This window comes from Botryllus schlosseri, chromosome 7, assembly GCF_051294905.1.
Source record: "Botryllus schlosseri isolate E-star chromosome 7, Bs_hap1, whole genome shotgun sequence".
NCBI classification, from domain to species: Eukaryota; Metazoa; Chordata; class Ascidiacea; order Stolidobranchia; family Styelidae; genus Botryllus; species Botryllus schlosseri.
In genome coordinates this window covers 6,394,057-6,411,451 of record NC_137242.1, presented here as the reverse complement: position 1 = coordinate 6,411,451, position 17,395 = coordinate 6,394,057, and the positions used below count along the sequence as shown (strand labels likewise).

Here is a 17,395-nt window from a genome sequence, read left to right as displayed (position 1 = left end):
GCTCAGATTCGTGAAGGGAGCCTATGCCATGACTTTGATCATTTTCATGTCATCAACATTATGATACTACATTTGTTAAAAGTTTGTGCCGCCGGCTATGATTATGTTCGCAAGTTCTTATCCTTTGTCGTTTAGATTCACGCGGAAAAGACAAAATTCAACACACGCTTCAGCAGCCTTCGCGACGACAAGCAGAGGCGTATTGAGCAAATCCGAAACTGGGTCAACGAAATCCGCGATATTCAACACCGGCTCAACGAAAATCTCGTCAAACAAGTGCCGAAAGTGCCGGAAATGAAACCGGACGAGCTTCCCGAAAAGTAAGATCCCTGTATTCGTCATCGCGCATGAAAGGAGAGGTTATCTTTTGTGTATTATTGGCATGCTCAAGATGCGCATTTCACACCAACTTTCGTTCACTTGTGAATGGCCGGTAAATGATTATGTTTCATTCATCCCAAATATCTTATATAATTAAATAATGTCTTATATATGATTACGAGTATATAAATATATAATATGAAGGTGGACACTGGTCAGGTACAAAGTGATTCTACTTTTTCGGAATACCAAACTAGTTTTACTTATTTATACTACTCAATTTGTATTATCTAGACAAAAATAATTCATTTTTACATATTTATTTAATGAGGTAGAGAGTAATTTTGAGTGAGTTTGCAGCGCTTTACGAGTGAAATTGTCATAACAACTGAGCGAAACTGCTGTATCAACGTAACTGAGTAAGTTTTCGAAAATTTTTAGTCGCTAGATTCATCCTGCAATAAGTAGCCATCTTCGATCAACTTCTAAAAGATAAATAACGAACATTGCTAGATCAAGAATTATGCTAGGTTGTTATATGAACTAGATCGTTACGCCATAATTAGTTGTATCAACACCTCCAATGTTTGTTACATTGTATTATGTCTCATGCATCGCAATGGATGTTTCGTGTCTTGAGCGGATGAAAATTACAAAATCGCTGATTATGAATAACCGGGAATAATTTTGAAAGGAAATACGAGTACACACGCGAGACCCTGCTGCAGTTCCAAATATCGGAGCAAGAGAGAGAGGACGCGAGTAAAAAGCAATCCGGTGGGTCTTTCGGAGGTTTCGGCGGATTCACCAAGGTGAGAGAATGAGTTCTTGAAGATCCTAGTAGTTTCGAACCTATGGATGGAGCTGCATATGAATTTTCGAATATTTTGAAGCTGGATTTGACTTTGGACACCGAATCTCTGAGAGTATTCAATTTTGGTGCAGTCTTGCACAAATTTCAGCGAAAACCAGATTTGTACATACAAATTTAGAATGCAAAATTAAGTTTGGAATCTGATTCGAATCTAAAATCTGAAACATGATTTTCATTTGAAATTATTGTATCTGCTCATATAATTGATTGCTGTTGCTATTTACGATTTCGGTGATACCCAAAACGTTTTTAAGACTAAAACAAATCAGCCGACCACCATCAAAAAGTAAAGCACGAATCCTGGTTTTCGTAATCTGAATCCTAGCCGGCAGAGATAAGTGGCTTTACTATTTTCAAATTTAAGTCCTGTTTCATATTGTCGTTTCAAATCCAATCCAAGATTTATTTTGAACCATGGTCGAATTTTTACAGAATGATGAGGAAGACACTACCTCCTCGAACGGTAAAAGAAGCGCGACTGCCGTCAGCACGCCATTACGAAGCCGTCATCCGTCCCGGGTATGTATTCAAATAACTTCGCCATAATCATTAAACACACCATATGTTTCCAAGCGATATTTGTGTGGTTAGCGTCTCACATATCTTTTGCGGAGATGCGATTTTCAATTTTAAAGCAATTCCCTAAATACCTTTTGCTTCCTTGCAGCCCGACAGGCTGCTGTCGCCGTTGGAAATTCAAATGGGCAAAATCAAAGAGATCAAGATGATACACCGCAGAAATCAGCTGTTGAAACTCGTCCAGGAGAGCATCACCGAATTCGACGCCAACTTCCATCTGCTTCGGCACGAGAAAACGTTTTTGGACGTGGATTTGAAAATGGCCGATCTCAGGTATTTTGAATCGAAACTAACATTCCGCTGTGGACTTGGTGCCTAACATAAGTTTAATAGTAGGCTACCCAAGTCATATTTACACTTGACTTCACTACGATAACAGATATCGGCTTGATTTGCTCGCTGGTGGTTGATCAGCTGGGTTTGGTAAAAAAAGGACTGTCACTGGCCTGGTAGTTCAATTGTGGAATTGCCTAAAAAATGCAGCACACCAAATCAATTCAATGACAATATGAAATGATAGTATTTACTGTGGCCAATTTTCTTGCTTGACTGAAATGTATGGCTGACAGGACAGTGATGGTTCTATCACGCATTTTGGTTTCTTGGGCGAGTGACCAAGTCTGGATAAAGACATTGCTTTTTATGAATAAAATCAAGTGTATGAAGATTTAGTTGTTACTCCACCGCACGGAGCAGTAACGCCTTGGATTTATCTGGGTTTTGATGAATCCGACTCGAGTCACGATTTCTTGGTGACTCGACTTGACTTGAGTCATTCTTTGAAATCCGTAAAATGACTCGACTCGAGTCAATTTGTGTATTGACTCGATTTGTACTCGAGTTATTGTGCTTGAGTCGAACCAAGTCACATGACCGGAGGCTAGGACGGCCAAGACAGATCTTTCATTGTGACTTGGATGAAAAGTAAAGTCACCACGGTATTGGTATTTCGTCCATCAGTCCTGATACTTGGAAAATGGGGCCAAAATCTATTGGGACTGAGGAAAATTATGATATTATGAATGCGAGCCATTCTATATCGCTTGAGTAGAGTTGAATACGGTGAGTTGAACTCAAAACTGAACAGTGAACACAATGTCTTAGACTTGGTCTCGACCCTCTACTCACTGCCTTCAACTCGGACTTGACTCGATGGTGAATTGAGAATGACTCCACTTTACTCGAGTCAAAACTATAACAGTGAGATTGACTTATTATGACTTGGTTACTTACAACCCTGACATTTATTCTCAATTACAAGTAGAAGTAGCGATTTTTAAGACGTGCCAATACTGGTAAAAGCACAAGTAGAAAATAAAAGGTGCGAAGTGTACTAAAGTAAGTACTTTAAAGAAATAAAGTGGGACAAGAAATCACAGGCTTTTAGATTATCGTTGATGACAGCTGCTAAAATTATAAGATGAAACTTTTCTAATTTCAGGCAAATCACTCTGCTCGAAGAGTTCTTGATTCTGAAGGAATACGAGAAACGGGAAACCACACTTTCCGGCCGTGTGACCAGCAAACGGATCGAATTGGATGAGATGCATGCAAAGGTTCCGCTCTCTAATATTTTATTTTACGTGTCACGTCGAGAAAACTCAATGAAAGGGACCTAGCAACCTGAACAGCCTTTGTAGAAGAGCTATTGCTTTAGTATCAATGGTTACTAGTAAATTCGACACTAGGCCGCTCCTAATCTTAAGCTGCCACAACCCTGACCCCAATACATAATCTACAACCATGAACCAAGTACCAAGTTCACTAGTAACCTTCGTCCTTATCCATGGCGAGCTATGAGATTTACCATCTATTAAAATTGCCTGATATGACCTGGATTATGTTTTGTGAATTATTGGTCCTTTTTATTTACTTCTGTATTATCTAATTTAATTTTGTAACTCTCGCAGTTGCCGCAGGGATGGTTATAATCACCATATGCTATATTTCTCCCTGTACACTATCGTCACTATGACTCTATGATGACTGAACAATCTGCTACTCGGGCTGCTTGACCCGAAGATAGTCAAATCATATCACCTGTATCAGTCAATAATGATTTGGTATTGTATTTCACTGTTCTGCACATGTGCAATCTTATTTTTTCTTGTCGGTTTACGTGGTAAATCTCTCTTTCTATATACAACATGTAAATATGTGGACCGACACGGCTGGCTTTCCAGATTATCAGATTCACTCTTATGCTAACTTTACTTTCATCTTGCATTACGATGTCGTGAAGATGTAATGATAGAATTCATTGATTTTATGTGTCAAATTAAATTTTGAGAAACAAATCATATGGATTTCGATTGACTTAAAATATCGGAGTTAACGTAGAGCTTATGCTATCACCATTTACGGTATTCTGTTTCACGTCAGGTCGCTGACATGCAAGTCAAACTGGAGGCGAAAAGGCGAGACATTGAAAAATTGAGCGATCGCGAGAAGGCGTTGAACGCCAACTTGGCGACTCTCATCGGCGAAAACAACAAGTTTTCCGATTTCCTGAACAAAGTCTTTCGGAAAAAGATCAAGAGGGCTAAGAAGAAGAATCCCGACGAAGGTAAAAGTGTCTTCTTGGCCTAGCTTTGCATACAATATCGAAAACTGCAAGCATGCAACATCTCGTACTTAGAAAGAGTCGACGTACTTTGTTTTTGGGCACCTCCAGATATGTCGAGTTGCGGTTAAAATCACAACGATGATCCCAGAATAATATATATCATTGCCATTATGATATCATTATGATCATCATATCTTGTGACCTAATTAGGGTGAAAATGCTGATTTGGCTCTTTCGATTTTTAAATATTACGATAATCCCTTAACCGTTATTATCTCACCAATCAGATATTGTCAGGGGTTTGTGGGTGGGGTATTACTCACATGTGGCTCATTGGGAGTTGACTTGATCGAATAAAATTAAGATAACACCCACTCAACGTTTGTGTTAACAGAGGGAGATGGCGAAAGCGAAATGTCATCAGACGACGAATCTGATTGGTCAAGCGAGGAAGACGATGACGATTCCATCGAAGGGGGCTTTGACGATTCGACCTGTCCGCCAGGCTGTGATGAGGTGCGGTCATCGATTTCCTTATCACGCTTTTCCGCTTTAAGATGGATCCGTTCTTGTGGATAAGCAGCGAAAAATGCAGGCTCCAGATACCGTATGGCACCGACCGAGCTCAAAATGACCATTTCCTGTTCCATTTGATTTTAGGCCAGAATAGCAGTAGATTGTATTGCACTGGCGCCAATGCAACAAAAAACTTTATCATCGAGTTTGCAGTTGCCATGGATGGAAAAGTAAGGGAGGCTTAAAACTCTGGGTAGACAGTTCTTTGCTTTTGATGGAAACAAGACAAAATAAGGTTGTGATTCAAAAATGAGGAGAAATCTAATCTTCTAAATAGGAATGGTGCTGTTTTATATCACGTCGCACTAAGAAAATAAAGATAAATCTAATAAATAAGGACATTGTTATTTTGTATGGCATTTCTGGACATAGTTCTATTTGCCATTTGAAGAAATGAAATTTTGAATATGCCAAAAATAAGGCGGGCGCATTTCAAGCGTAAACCATGTGCGTCAAGCAGGAGTTCTTGAACAAGGATACGTGGACCACTTAGGGCTCTCATCGAAGACCAATGAAAATGTTAGGGTCTAGGTTAAAAAGCAGAGTAATTAAATTTGGGACTATATGGCAACCCGGCTTAGCGTCTGCTACGCTCTGACCAAAAATGTCTAAAATGCGATAAAAAGAACCTGATTCTTTATCGGGATTCACGGTACTTCATACCATTTCTCGACATTCGCAGCAAACCTTTCGAGGCGTTCTCGAGTTGCGTGAGAAACGGCTCGACATCGAAGAAGGCCTTGTCGAAGAGAAGAAATTGGCCGAGCAACAGAAGAAAGACATGGACTCGACCGTTAAGAAGTCAAAAGTCATGGAGAGCCAATTGAAAACTGCGAAGGACGCGCTGGAAGAGTTTCAGGTCGGTCAAACATACGGTAACGCATTTTTGGGATGGCTTCTTGTCAAAATGCGAGTGTTATAGTAGCGTTAGCTTGTGGTACGGTTAGCGCTAAGGTCATGTAATGATTAGGGTTATTTTTAATGACTCTCCGTCAATGCTACAGTGACATCGTTGTTTCAACACCAACCGTTATGACACCTGCTATTTTATTTGCCTAGCTAAAATGACGACTCTCTTTTGACACTTACTATTGTGAGAGTCCTATTTTATAGCCTATGTTTGAAGAATGAATCTATATACAGTGTCATTAGTAGTTTTGTGTTAGTCAACAAGATACATCTTGCAATTGCTACAGCCGCCACCGCCAACAGACTTCTTACAGCATGCCCCACTCCTCCAGATATGTATTTGAACACCACAGACCTTCATTTTCTGCTTCTACTAAAAGAAGTTTTTACATATCCCAGAAATTGCTACTACTTCTTGTAATTGAGTGGACGTACACTGCATTACTTCTACTTATACTGAAGTACCAAAACTGATCACTTTTGAACACCTGGGCTTTGCGTATTTCATGCTACACATACCGTAACATTAGATAACTCGGTTACATATGTATTATACAAATTGTGAATACATAACGTATAAATGATTCCTTTAGGTTGAAAAGCAAGGCAAATTGAACGAACTCGACGTGGTGGTGCCTTTGCGACTGAGTCAAGTGGAGCACGTCTCTAATGGCTCGGTGCCCAGCGATTTGTCGTCCTGTCTCGTTTTCACCAATCAGTCGCTGCTCGGATTGCAGAGAAGGATAAAAGAACTGCAGCACGAGAAAGCGGAACAAAGATCGCTGTTCAAGTGAGTGATTCATTGGCATCTCGAAACGAATTAATTTGATCATCCGTTCCCGAACATTCCCTCCATCTGATTGCCGATCCTAATGTTGCCAACTCACATATCCAGTGAAGTAGCCAGGGAATAGCCAATGGTCTATGCCAACGGTCTAAATGTCGTAGTACCTAGATTATCCTGATGACGCGTATGATTTGAAGCTAAATTATCCGATACCAAACCGGTACTTCATTTTCTTCGATACGGATTCTCTACTTACCGTTCAATAGCACGGGACTTTTTCGCATGTGCGTTGAAATCATCTTTTCATGTTCAGAAATGCCAGAATGCAGCACGTTCATCTCATCAAGGACAGGAAAGGCATGGAGTCGAAAATCGAACGGCTCGAAGAAAAATGCGAGCAGATGATGCTTCTGAAGGTCGGTCGATACAATGAGTTAGCGATCAGGATTTTGGCCAAGCATATCATATTGTCCATATTTTTGTGGTTATTTTTTCGACACGTATTCTGTTATAGTCTCGCGTAGTGATAGAAAGCAATCCCAAAGTTACTTTTTACTTTACAAATGTCATGGTGTAAAAGTATGTGGTTTTGCGTCAATGTGGAAGTAGTCTCAAAACTTGGCCAGAGTAGGCAAAACGTTCTTGAGTACTTAGAAAAAGCAGCAGACAGCAGTACTTTGTTACTGGTGGTTAATGTATTAAAATGGATGTGATCACTTTATTGGTTGGCATTATCAGTCTGTCCTGAAAGGCCGTAAAATAATTCTCATGGCTTATATTTGGCTCGGAAGCCTTTATCTTCATAAATGTGGCTTGGAGGTTGGCTGACACCATTCCCGCAATAGGACGGAGATTTTTAGCTTTTAGTGGAGGCGGATATTATAATTTCCTAAATGAATGATGTTTAGTTTGGAAGAATCGTCGACTTGGACAAACTTGACTCGATCACCGTCAACAAGACAGTGGAAGAATTGAAACAGACCGTCCATAACACAGAGCTGAAGAATTCTGCGAAACTTCGAAAACTAGATGTGAGTATATATGAATTCTGCCTTGTAGCTGTTGCATTTGGTACTGCATCCGCATGAGGGGGACTTGCATTCCGAAATATCACTAAAGAGTAGGAAAGACATTCAAACCCGATGTGATCAAGTCTCTGCCTGCTTACAGCGCCACATTGAAAGCTTGAAAGACAGGATCACAGAGCTTACAAGGGAAAACACGCGCCATTTGGAAAAGTATAACGTACTCGCGAGAGAGAAAACGCATCTTGAGAAAAATCTGGACCACCGACAGAAGGATGTCGTAAGAATTTCACGTTATGCCCGCATTTATTTTGACTAAAGTTTGATTTAAATTTGTTTCAGAATCTCGACCAACGCACGGATAATAAATCAGACATGAGAGAGAGGCAAAGGTTGATGCAACTAGTTCAATTGCAGGCGCAGGAAATTCAGGTACATTGCCCATATAAATTATTCTCAAGTAAACAAGTTTTCCTTAGCCAACTCTGCCCACTCTGGCCCTTCCTTAATTTTCTACATTTTAGATTAAATATTATTGCTGTATTGACTTACACACTCAGAAGACCCATATTTTTAGCATAAACCTGACTTTTGAAAATCGATTAGTAGGCTGGGGAGCAACTTTACATGGTACTAGCCAGTTTAAAAAATATAAAATTAAAATCCGAATTTTCTAATGGAGCTTATATTCAAATGGATTCCTCAATCCCAGCATTCTCAATATATTTAATCCTTGTCAAATGTGTCATGTATGTGAGCTTTGTTACACCTGTATAATATACTCTAGTAATTACGGTACTGAATAGCTGAATGCTGAACCAAAATTTAGGCTTAGCAACTTTTCCCCGTTTACGTTGCATCACTCTCCAGGCATTAAAAGAAGAGATTGGTTTACTGTCTCGGAAGGGCGGACACATCCTACCACCGGCGCAGCCTCCGATTGCAAGAGAAGGCGAATTGTAGATTTGTTGAATGCTGTTTCTTTTCATCACGAATATATCTATTGTTTTCAAGTTATTAAGAAATATCCCTTTGATGACTCTCTCTTTTCTATTATTACACATAAGTTTGGCGAGGCTTATGTTATGTTTAGCTTACAGACTCTTCAAGCAGATTGAACAGCTAACTTGCCAGCTTCAACTGTCACGGTCAGGAGATTGAATTCACAACCTATACTGACCAGAGGTGGTCAGTAACGAAGTACTTCTACTTTTTCGAAGTACTCAAGTAGTTTCCCGCTACTTGCGGTACTTACTCAAGTAAATCGGATTTCCGCTACTTCTACTTTGTAAAATTTTGTGATCTGCTTACTTCTCGCTATTTTCAGTTTGTCAAGTAGAAGTAGTGTAATCCTCCAATCAGAAAGATAGCCTGACGAATTTTGGGGCTGTAATCGCGGTGTGCCAACATTTAAATTTCATTAAAAGTTGAGCAAAGACCAGAAGTTTCGTCGCGTTTCGCGCACGGTACATATATGGAGTGACAGATATGTCTTCACGAAAGTCTATAAGCCCATTTACGTGGCCGTTTGGGTCAGCTTCGAAGCTGACTCGCCAATCCGACTCTCTCGTTTTTGAAAAAGAGAAAAAAGCAGACGGCTTCAATCCGTCTTGAGCTCAATCCGTTCCGCAGAGTCGCTTGGAGACGGCTTGAACAGTACCGGTACTTGGAAACGAATCCAGATTACAGCAACATACCAACATTTCATGTTCATATTTCACGAAACCGGCACGTATTTCAACTGGGTGAATGTGAAAGCTCTATCAGTATATGATACTGCTTTTATAATATGCACGTGGTCTTATTTGTTCAGCGTCACAACTTATGAAGCGAGTACAGCCAACAATATAACTTGCCCAACTCACTATCAGACAGAATATATACACGGTGTATTTGGTCATTCTAGAATAGTGTTGAAGTATTTCTGGATATCTCAACTGCCGTAGCATATTCCCGAGCTGAATCCCAAAGTGCTGCGCATCACTCGAGATGCGATAAACATGACCATGTAAACTCGTTCACTTTGGCAAGCCGTCTCATGACGTCACTCCAAGACGACTTGGCTTCAAGACGACTTGACCATGTAAATGGGCTTACTGTGAATATACTTGAGGTTGTGGGTTGTGTGGTTCCGTTCACGCCGCATTGTCGACCATGTGAAATATTTCTGACTTTTTTGTGCGTTAGACCTGTTTTAGCAGAACACCGTTAAAACTTTCTGGACAAAAAACAAAAAATATATTTTCCGCTCTTTGGTAGTGGTATTTCTCTCTCAATTCCCAGTATCATACTTTAAGTTCTAATTAGTTTCAGTTCTTTTGTCTGAAGAACATACATGTTGAAGTATAAAAGCAAGTGAAGTAATGCCTCTATTTCCGAAAATAATGCTGGACCACATGGCATTTTACGATCAGCCATATTTTTTATTAACGTTTACTAATCGCGCAAAGTGTTAACACCGTATCCGATACAACTTCTCCGTATTGCTCTTCGACTAAACTACGGGTCTTGTAATATGGGGGAGGGCGCCATGCCATATGTTCTAAGACGGGGTGTTCGAGTATCGCATTTCAATATCAACACTATCATTTGCATCACATGATGCGGACGAATGAATATGCTGTCAAAAATTGATATCTCGCGGTATGCATCAATATGATTCAAGCTCTCTACACCTTCCGCATTGCTCAATTTGCAGCTTTTGACAGTCCATGCGAACGAATTACGACCGTTTTAACAACTACTTACTTACTTGGGTAGATTTAAAGTCAGTCAGTTCTACGTATCTAAGCCTAAAACTGTTCTAGCCATGCATTATTGCATACTGATTGTAATATAGTTCAATGTATTTAAAACGTTTCAGTAAAAACCGCACAACCAGTCCTCTCGCCCTCGAGCCCGTTCTGTCGATCGCGTGACAGGAGCGTCGGGAGCACACACATAATAATTACGTTAATCACAATCACACTTCCCCTTGATCTAAAGATCACAAAGGAACCAAACACATAACGCAACGATGTAACTTCAAACGTGAAAATCAGGTGAACAATTCTAAAACAGTGTATACATGAAACGGCAAACTTCCCCTTGGTCTGAAGATCGCACGGGAAGCCAAGTCAACGGGATAAGTGTGGAACGCAAAAACCAATACGCAGTGTACATCAAATTGAAAGTTAAATTTTGATATATAAGCCTGTGATCTATATTGACGGGGACGGGGAGTCATTTGGTCTTCCTACCCCCGTGATCTATTGATCACTGAACAAAATTCAAAGCTTTTTAGTGTAACCCCGCATTGTAGCCTATATAAGACTTGTCTGGCCAACGGGCTAATTCTAAACAAAATAACACGAGTCGTTTGCTATTAGAAGCACACAAAGTGGATCACACAGCTAAAACATACTGGCATACAAGAAACGAAAAACTGCGGTGTAGGTGTGCCTCAAACGATGGACGAAAGCGATGATAACTGGAATTTGTAGCATACAGACTTCGTACTTGAAGGCTAAAACTTGCATGGTATACGCAATCATCACAAGGCATAAGCATTACGCGCGAACAAATCAAAATGTAAAAAATCACTTATTCTTATTAGTACAGATACACTCAACATCTAGCCTACATAAAAATCAGCCAACCATTGTGGCGGCGCTCGATCCCGATTTGGTCGCGAATGTTCAGAGTTATTTCTCTCAATATCTTGGTCGACATTGTCATCACCAGTTTGATCCAGATTAGCTGAGTTATTCCCATCGGTGATATTCTCTTCCGTACCGACTGGACCATTAGCTTCACCCGAGTTACCGCTGTTTTCCGTATCAATGGCATCATCTCCTCTGCTACAATTCAAGTCGATTTCGCGCGTCGTAACACTTCCTGGTGGGTTAGGTAGATCCCCGACGGCGAGTCTAACGTCAGAAAGATGTCGATTCATCCCGTCAACCTCGACCACCACGTCGGCGACAATCCTGGTAACGACACCTCTATTCCATGGGGTAGTACATCGAGCATTTGGTGGCTTCACGAACACTGCATCACCGACTCGGTATGGGTTGGAACTATTTTGTCGGTCCAATCTCTTCCTGCTTGCGCGGATCATTGAAGATGGCAAACCAGATTCATAGCGAAACACCTTATCCGCAGGCACAATATCCTCCGAATTCGGAGTGTGATTGTACCAATACACCATTCGTTCAACACTACCTCCAGATCTCGCGGCCATTCTTTTGATAGTTCTGTGATTCCGCTCCACAATACCGTTTCCAGAATGCCGGTAGGCGCAGCTGAACACATGTTCCACCCCCCAACTGTTCAAAAACTGGCACATTTTCTGGCTAGTTAAACAACGTCCGTTATCACTCAGAATTTCACTCGGCGCACCTCTTTCCGAGAAGACTTGTTCAAGGATCTGGATGATTTTATCGGCCGTTTCATTTCGCACCGCCCGCCATATCGCAAATCGACTAGGCCCGCAGTCGATCAAACTCAGGTATGGTCGAGTGTTGACGTAAGTAATGTCAAGTGCCAGGCGCTCCCAGACAACGGGAACGGAAAGCTGCCCGTGTTCCCATCTCACGGGACTCGGATCAATTCTGCGACAGATGTTGCACTCATTGATTACTCGTTGAACAACATCACGAGTAACGGCTTCGCCGATGCTTCTTTTGGCCACAAAAAGCGTCCGATTCACACCTAGGTGATGCACGTTATGAAGAGTCCGTACCTGTTCAATCACGCTCTCATTACGCCGGTTTACTCCAAGACACACCTTCTTTAGCCAACGTTGCGGGACTCTCGTTAGTGCATCTGCGAGATTCTCCGACGATGGTACCCAACGGATTGTGACCACCATGCTGTATTCCTGAAAGAGCTGCGCGATAATTCCCAATCTTCTTTTAATAATCATTTCACTTAGCCCACTGACTCTAGGTCGGCGCGAATCTTCCAATATTGACGTGACCCAATGGAACACACTGACCGAGTCGGTCACAACTTCCACATTTGTGAAACCCCATCTCAGCACCAAACTCAATCCCTTTACGACAGCGTCGAGCTCCGCGACATTTATATGCGTTCCGTCGTCCTCTTTCCTCATCCATGCTGCATCTTCAACAACCTTCCCATTTACGGTCAAACAGCATGCCACCGCCATATTGCTCGCATCGCACCATATTTGCGCTCTGCCATCACGATATACTCTCCAGTCACCTCTTACTGGATCGCTCTCTCGTACCTTCGTCAAGATTTCTTCAGCCAAATGCCTAACTGGATTCGGTATTACCGCATCCCACGCTATCTCGTTAGTAAGGCGTTTTACATGACTGCAGGCAGTTCTCAACCACCCGGCCACGGGATAATGCCCTACGAGCTTGCCGAACACAGAAAATAGCCCTCTCTTCGTCATGTGGCTGTCCAAACTCGGCAGATCACCATCTCTCCTCCACTCCAGTACTCCATCCTGGGTCTCATTCACCCGCAATCCAAGTACACGTGCATCACGCAACGGAACTGGATCCTTCGTCGCTAACCCATAACTTGCCAAATGCCTGCGCACTTTCTCAACCACCACAACATTCTCATCAACCCATATGTCGTCGATATAATGGTCGGTTCCCCTTGCTATATCGTCTTCCAATGACAATACGGTAGAAATGATCTTGGTCATCACCTTTGGACCGATGTTCAAACCGAACCCCATTCGTGTCATAACGTACAGTTTTCCTTGATGTCGCACTACTTGGAATTTTTGCAGCCTCTCTGACACGTGAATCTGTAGGTATGCCTTCCGGAGATCCAAGATAAATGCGTGATTACTTCGTTGGCGCCAATTTCTCAATTTATCTTGGCATACAGCCGCATCCATTCCGGGGTGACTCATGACATGGGAATTCAGCTCGCGGTAGTCCATCACCGGTCGTACCTTCTGCTCTTTGTTCGGTTGCTTGACTGCCAGCAGTGGGATTATTCCCTCGTGGGACCCGTGACGAGCAGGATCGTACTCCACCAACCAACCATCTCTGATCCATTGACTCAGTTCATTATCAAACGATGTACGACACTCTGATGGTATCTGATATCCGGCACGTTGATTCGTCAACTCCGGCTCGCCATTTTCCCATCTCCACTCCATAGTCCACTTCGCTCCATCAAATTTTGCAGTGAAATCTTTATCGTCAATTTGCAACTGTTTATTCGTCCCGACCACCGCACTTGCTACACACACCTTTGCTCCAAACCACACGTCCAGATTTGGATCAACGAATACCCCGCCCAGTTGCTGGATAACATCAATACCTAGAATCAAGCCAGCAGCACATACCAGCTCGGAGGCCACCAGGCATCGCACCCTGACGTTGGTCTCGCTTACAACCATCGTTACCATGGTCTCTCCGTAACAGCTAGTACTTTCTCCATTTAGCATCTCGACAATCCTTCTAGGACCAGAAGCGTTATATCCCATACGACGACACACGTCTTCAAGAACAACGGATTGCTGACACCCAGTATCCACCAGAGCCTTGAGAGGTTTTCCACCAATTACAACTACAACAAACGGAAGCACCTTTTTCGCTACTTGTGAATACGGGAGAACGCGTCCGGTGCTGACGGTTCTCCTTGGTAGTTTTCCTGCTGCGGTTCGTTACGTTCATCAGCTCTGCATTGTCGGGCTACATGGCCAAGCTTCCTGCAGGAAAAACATCTTGGTTGTCTCCTGACCGTTTCGTTACCGTCATTTCTCGGCTCTTTCATGGGACATTCTCTAGCAAAGTGACCAAGCTTCCCGCAGAAAAAACAGTTGTACTTCCGCTGACGCGAGCCGACCGCGCACGATACACTGAAGCTGCTGCGGACCGACATTATTACTCGTGCCCGTGCAACAAGATCACTCAAATTCATTTTGTCCAATCCTGCTACAGACTTCAACTGGCTTGAAACTTCTGATGGGAGTCCATTAACAAATGCGCACCGAATTAACGCCTCGGATGCATCCACTTTCAACCCAATCAATAGCGCCAGCCTTTTTAGGTCGGAAAGGTACACATCGACAGGCTCGTCATCCAGCAGTATTCTTCGCTGGAATTGGCTATACGCGTCGTAACAATTTACCCCAAACGCATTCAAAATAGCTTCTTTCGACTTGCTGTAATCCTTTCTGTCCGCCTCTGGCAACTGCTTGAACACTGCAAATGCAGCACCATCCAATAGCAATGGGAAAATAGTTGGCAATTTGTCCGTCAGCTCTTGAAGCTCGGCAACCAGTTCTAGCTTCTCAACCCACTTTGCAAAATCCCCAGACGTTGGATGATCTACATAATTCCTCACAATATCAGTTAACTTCATATTCGCCATTGGGCCGCGATAGCTTGTAATATAGTTCAATGTATTTAAAACGTTTCAGTAAAAACCGCACAACCAGTCCTCTCGCCCTCGAGCCCGTTCTGTCGATCGCGTGACAGGAGCGTCGGGAGCACACACATAATAATTACGTTAATCACAATCACACTGATAAGGAATGGAATAGAATAAATAAGAGAATGTCAATAGCATTTTTGAGCCCCTTTGTAGTGCCATTGGTCATTCATCATTAGTTGCGAATATGCCTTCTGCAATTTCAAGGATGTCACTTGTCATTGACAAAGTTGCCCATATTCATCACACAGGCATTTTATCTACCAGAGATAATCTCGAAACTGAACAAACGTGAGTTTCCTTTCATACTCACATTCAGTAGTCAAGCCAGCAAGTCTGAAATTCAGCTCCATGTTTTGTAAACTATTAATATTCCAGGTATGTGGAAACATAACACATACTGGTCAAGCTTCAGGTATTCTTAAAATACATGTTTTGCCAACTCAAAGAATTCAGAGGGAAGTCGACTCCTCAGACCCAGAGAGAAAAATGCGCTACTTGAAATATATGACAAATGCAGGCAGAAAAGACTCGCGTAGTCTAGATCAGTGATGAAGTATCGAATGTTAACATGTTTACATTCGATAGTCTAAGGAAGACTAATATTTTTTCCGTTTGACATGAAGTCACCAGAATAGACCTTTTTAGAATTACAGTATTCAATGAATGGCAAGAGAGACGTGGTATTGGCAGTCAGAAAGTAGGCCATTTAGAATGAATTACAATGGCAAATGCAGGCGGAACCGAGTCATGTAGCCTAATCAAGCCAAGTGATGAAAGAATTATTAAAAGGGCACTGCGCTCTAAATATGTGGTCTCAAATTAAAGTTGCAATTTTGAAAATAATGCACTGCAGCTAAAAGATTTATTCAAAATACACCGTAACAAACATGATTTCTCTGTGGTGTCCTGGTTACACGATATCGCACGCCATCAATTTTTAACCCTTCATCACGATTGCAGTTTCTCGATGGGACCTTCATCTTATAGTTCCATTTCTTCAAGTATTACGTGGAATGTGCACGATGCGTCACTCACTTAGCTTCCACAAAAAGTAACGACACGGACTCTCATCGCAACATTGACTAGACTGCAGATGTCTTGAAGATTTCGTATCCCTTCATTCATTTATTCGTCATTTCTCTTTTCCCAGTATTTCTCGTATTTAATTATTTATTGATCATGACAAAAAAATATACTTGACTGCTTGCTGATTATCAACACACACCACAACCGCACTTTGTATATTTTTGAAATATATTCTTTGACCAAGTAGCCAAGGCACTTGAAACTAGTAGCAAATACGTAAGTGATACGTTCTACAGAAAATATCATCAATACTCATCTGAATCGCCCCAGCTAACAACTAAAAAAGATTATACATATATTTTGGCAGCATTCTATAATATTGCCAACAATACAGTTAACTTGTGGTGTCTGTAGAAAGATAACTAGCTACTACAACACCAATTAACCAAGAAAAATAACAGACCATCATCGTCATCACTCGATGCATGAACACGTGGATCACTGAGTCTTTTGAATAACAATGTTACATTGGGTTACCATACGTCGTTTTTTAAGAGGATTTGTCCTCTTTTTTGACTTTTTTTAAAGTGTCCTCGGAGGACGGGTTTTGTCCTCTTTTTTGAGAGTTTTGGTCAAATTTACGGCCAAATTCGACTGAGATGTTGTAAGTCAGTACCGAAGTAACGCTCCGGCGGGTATTTCGGGAGCTGAGCCGGAAAGTTGACCTTTATTTTTTTTTAGTCAACCACCACCTGATAATATGAAAGAAAAACTGTATTTTTCGGGAATTGAACGGGAAAGTTGACCTTTTTTTAGTCAACCGACCACAAAGTTTGAAAATTTTGAAAAGGTGTCATCTTTTCAGATTTCCAGAATATGGTAACTCTAATGTTACACCACCCTTAAATACAGTCAGAGGAGGTCAGTAACGAAGTACTTCCACTTTTTTGAAGTACTCAAGTAGTTTTCCGCTACTTGGGTACTTACTCAAGTATATTTAAATTCTCGCTACTTCTACTTCGTAATATTTTGTGATCTATTATGAAAATAAGGGTTAGTGGAGTATGTTTGGAAAAAGAATGAATTAGGAGTCATCATATGAATCACTGTACGTCAATTCAACATCAAAGTTGAAAATATCATCACTTAAATCACTGTACTCCGAATCAAACTCATGATAATGATAGTCACGATCGTAGTGGTTCGATAGTGATCTGCCTTTGATGGATGGTTCCTTGTACAACGCATTTCGTCGATCGTACGATTCGATAATCTCATCCCATAACTCACTGGTTTCGAGCAAATTCTTATTTCCTGAA

General features: G+C 41.6%; 3 protein-coding genes across 4 annotated transcripts in view; 1 reads left to right on the top strand and 2 right to left on the bottom strand.

Moving 5' to 3' along the window:
* LOC145443238 (cilia- and flagella-associated protein 44-like) overlaps positions 1-8,676 on the top strand; it is a 31,443-nt gene extending 22,767 nt beyond the window's left edge. For both annotated transcript variants that reach the window (XM_080321227.1, XM_080321228.1), the window contains exons 24-37: positions 136-320; positions 1,016-1,133; positions 1,628-1,714; positions 1,863-2,047; positions 3,216-3,330; positions 4,157-4,340; positions 4,735-4,856; positions 5,599-5,775; positions 6,419-6,615; positions 6,926-7,028; positions 7,521-7,643; positions 7,783-7,917; positions 7,980-8,069; positions 8,508-8,676. In XM_080321227.1, the coding sequence (XP_080177353.1) occupies positions 136-320; positions 1,016-1,133; positions 1,628-1,714; positions 1,863-2,047; positions 3,216-3,330; positions 4,157-4,340; positions 4,735-4,856; positions 5,599-5,775; positions 6,419-6,615; positions 6,926-7,028; positions 7,521-7,643; positions 7,783-7,917; positions 7,980-8,069; positions 8,508-8,600 (1,914 nt within the window). In that variant the 3' untranslated portion in view covers positions 8,601-8,676. The remainder of the gene's footprint in view (positions 1-135; positions 321-1,015; positions 1,134-1,627; positions 1,715-1,862; positions 2,048-3,215; positions 3,331-4,156; positions 4,341-4,734; positions 4,857-5,598; positions 5,776-6,418; positions 6,616-6,925; positions 7,029-7,520; positions 7,644-7,782; positions 7,918-7,979; positions 8,070-8,507) is intronic.
* A 2,574-nt stretch (positions 8,677-11,250) lies between these two features.
* Positions 11,251-14,978, bottom strand: LOC145443460 (uncharacterized). Its single transcript, XM_080321428.1, has 2 exons — positions 14,222-14,978; positions 11,251-14,180 (listed from the first exon to the last, which is right to left on the bottom strand). The coding sequence occupies exons 1-2, from the start codon at positions 14,976-14,978 to the stop codon at positions 11,251-11,253; spliced, it is 3,687 nt and encodes a 1,228-aa protein (XP_080177554.1).
* Positions 14,979-16,286: 1,308 nt separating this feature from the next.
* LOC145443237 (3'-5' exoribonuclease HELZ2-like) overlaps positions 16,287-17,395 on the bottom strand; it is a 68,608-nt gene continuing 67,499 nt past the window's right edge. The window contains exon 55 of the mRNA XM_080321226.1: positions 16,287-17,390. Within this exon, the coding sequence (XP_080177352.1) occupies positions 17,161-17,390 (230 nt within the window). The 3' untranslated portion in view covers positions 16,287-17,160. The remainder of the gene's footprint in view (positions 17,391-17,395) is intronic.

Excerpts from the sequence above, each read along its gene's own strand:
- LOC145443460 (XM_080321428.1), bottom strand. The coding sequence starts at position 14,978 with ATGAAGTTAACTGATATTGTGAGGAATTATGTAGATCATCCAACGTCT. Across the intron at positions 14,181-14,221 it reads AGCACCGGACGCGTTCTCCC|TTGTAATTGGTGGAAAACCT; the intron begins GTATTCACAAGT and ends CGTTTGTTGTAG.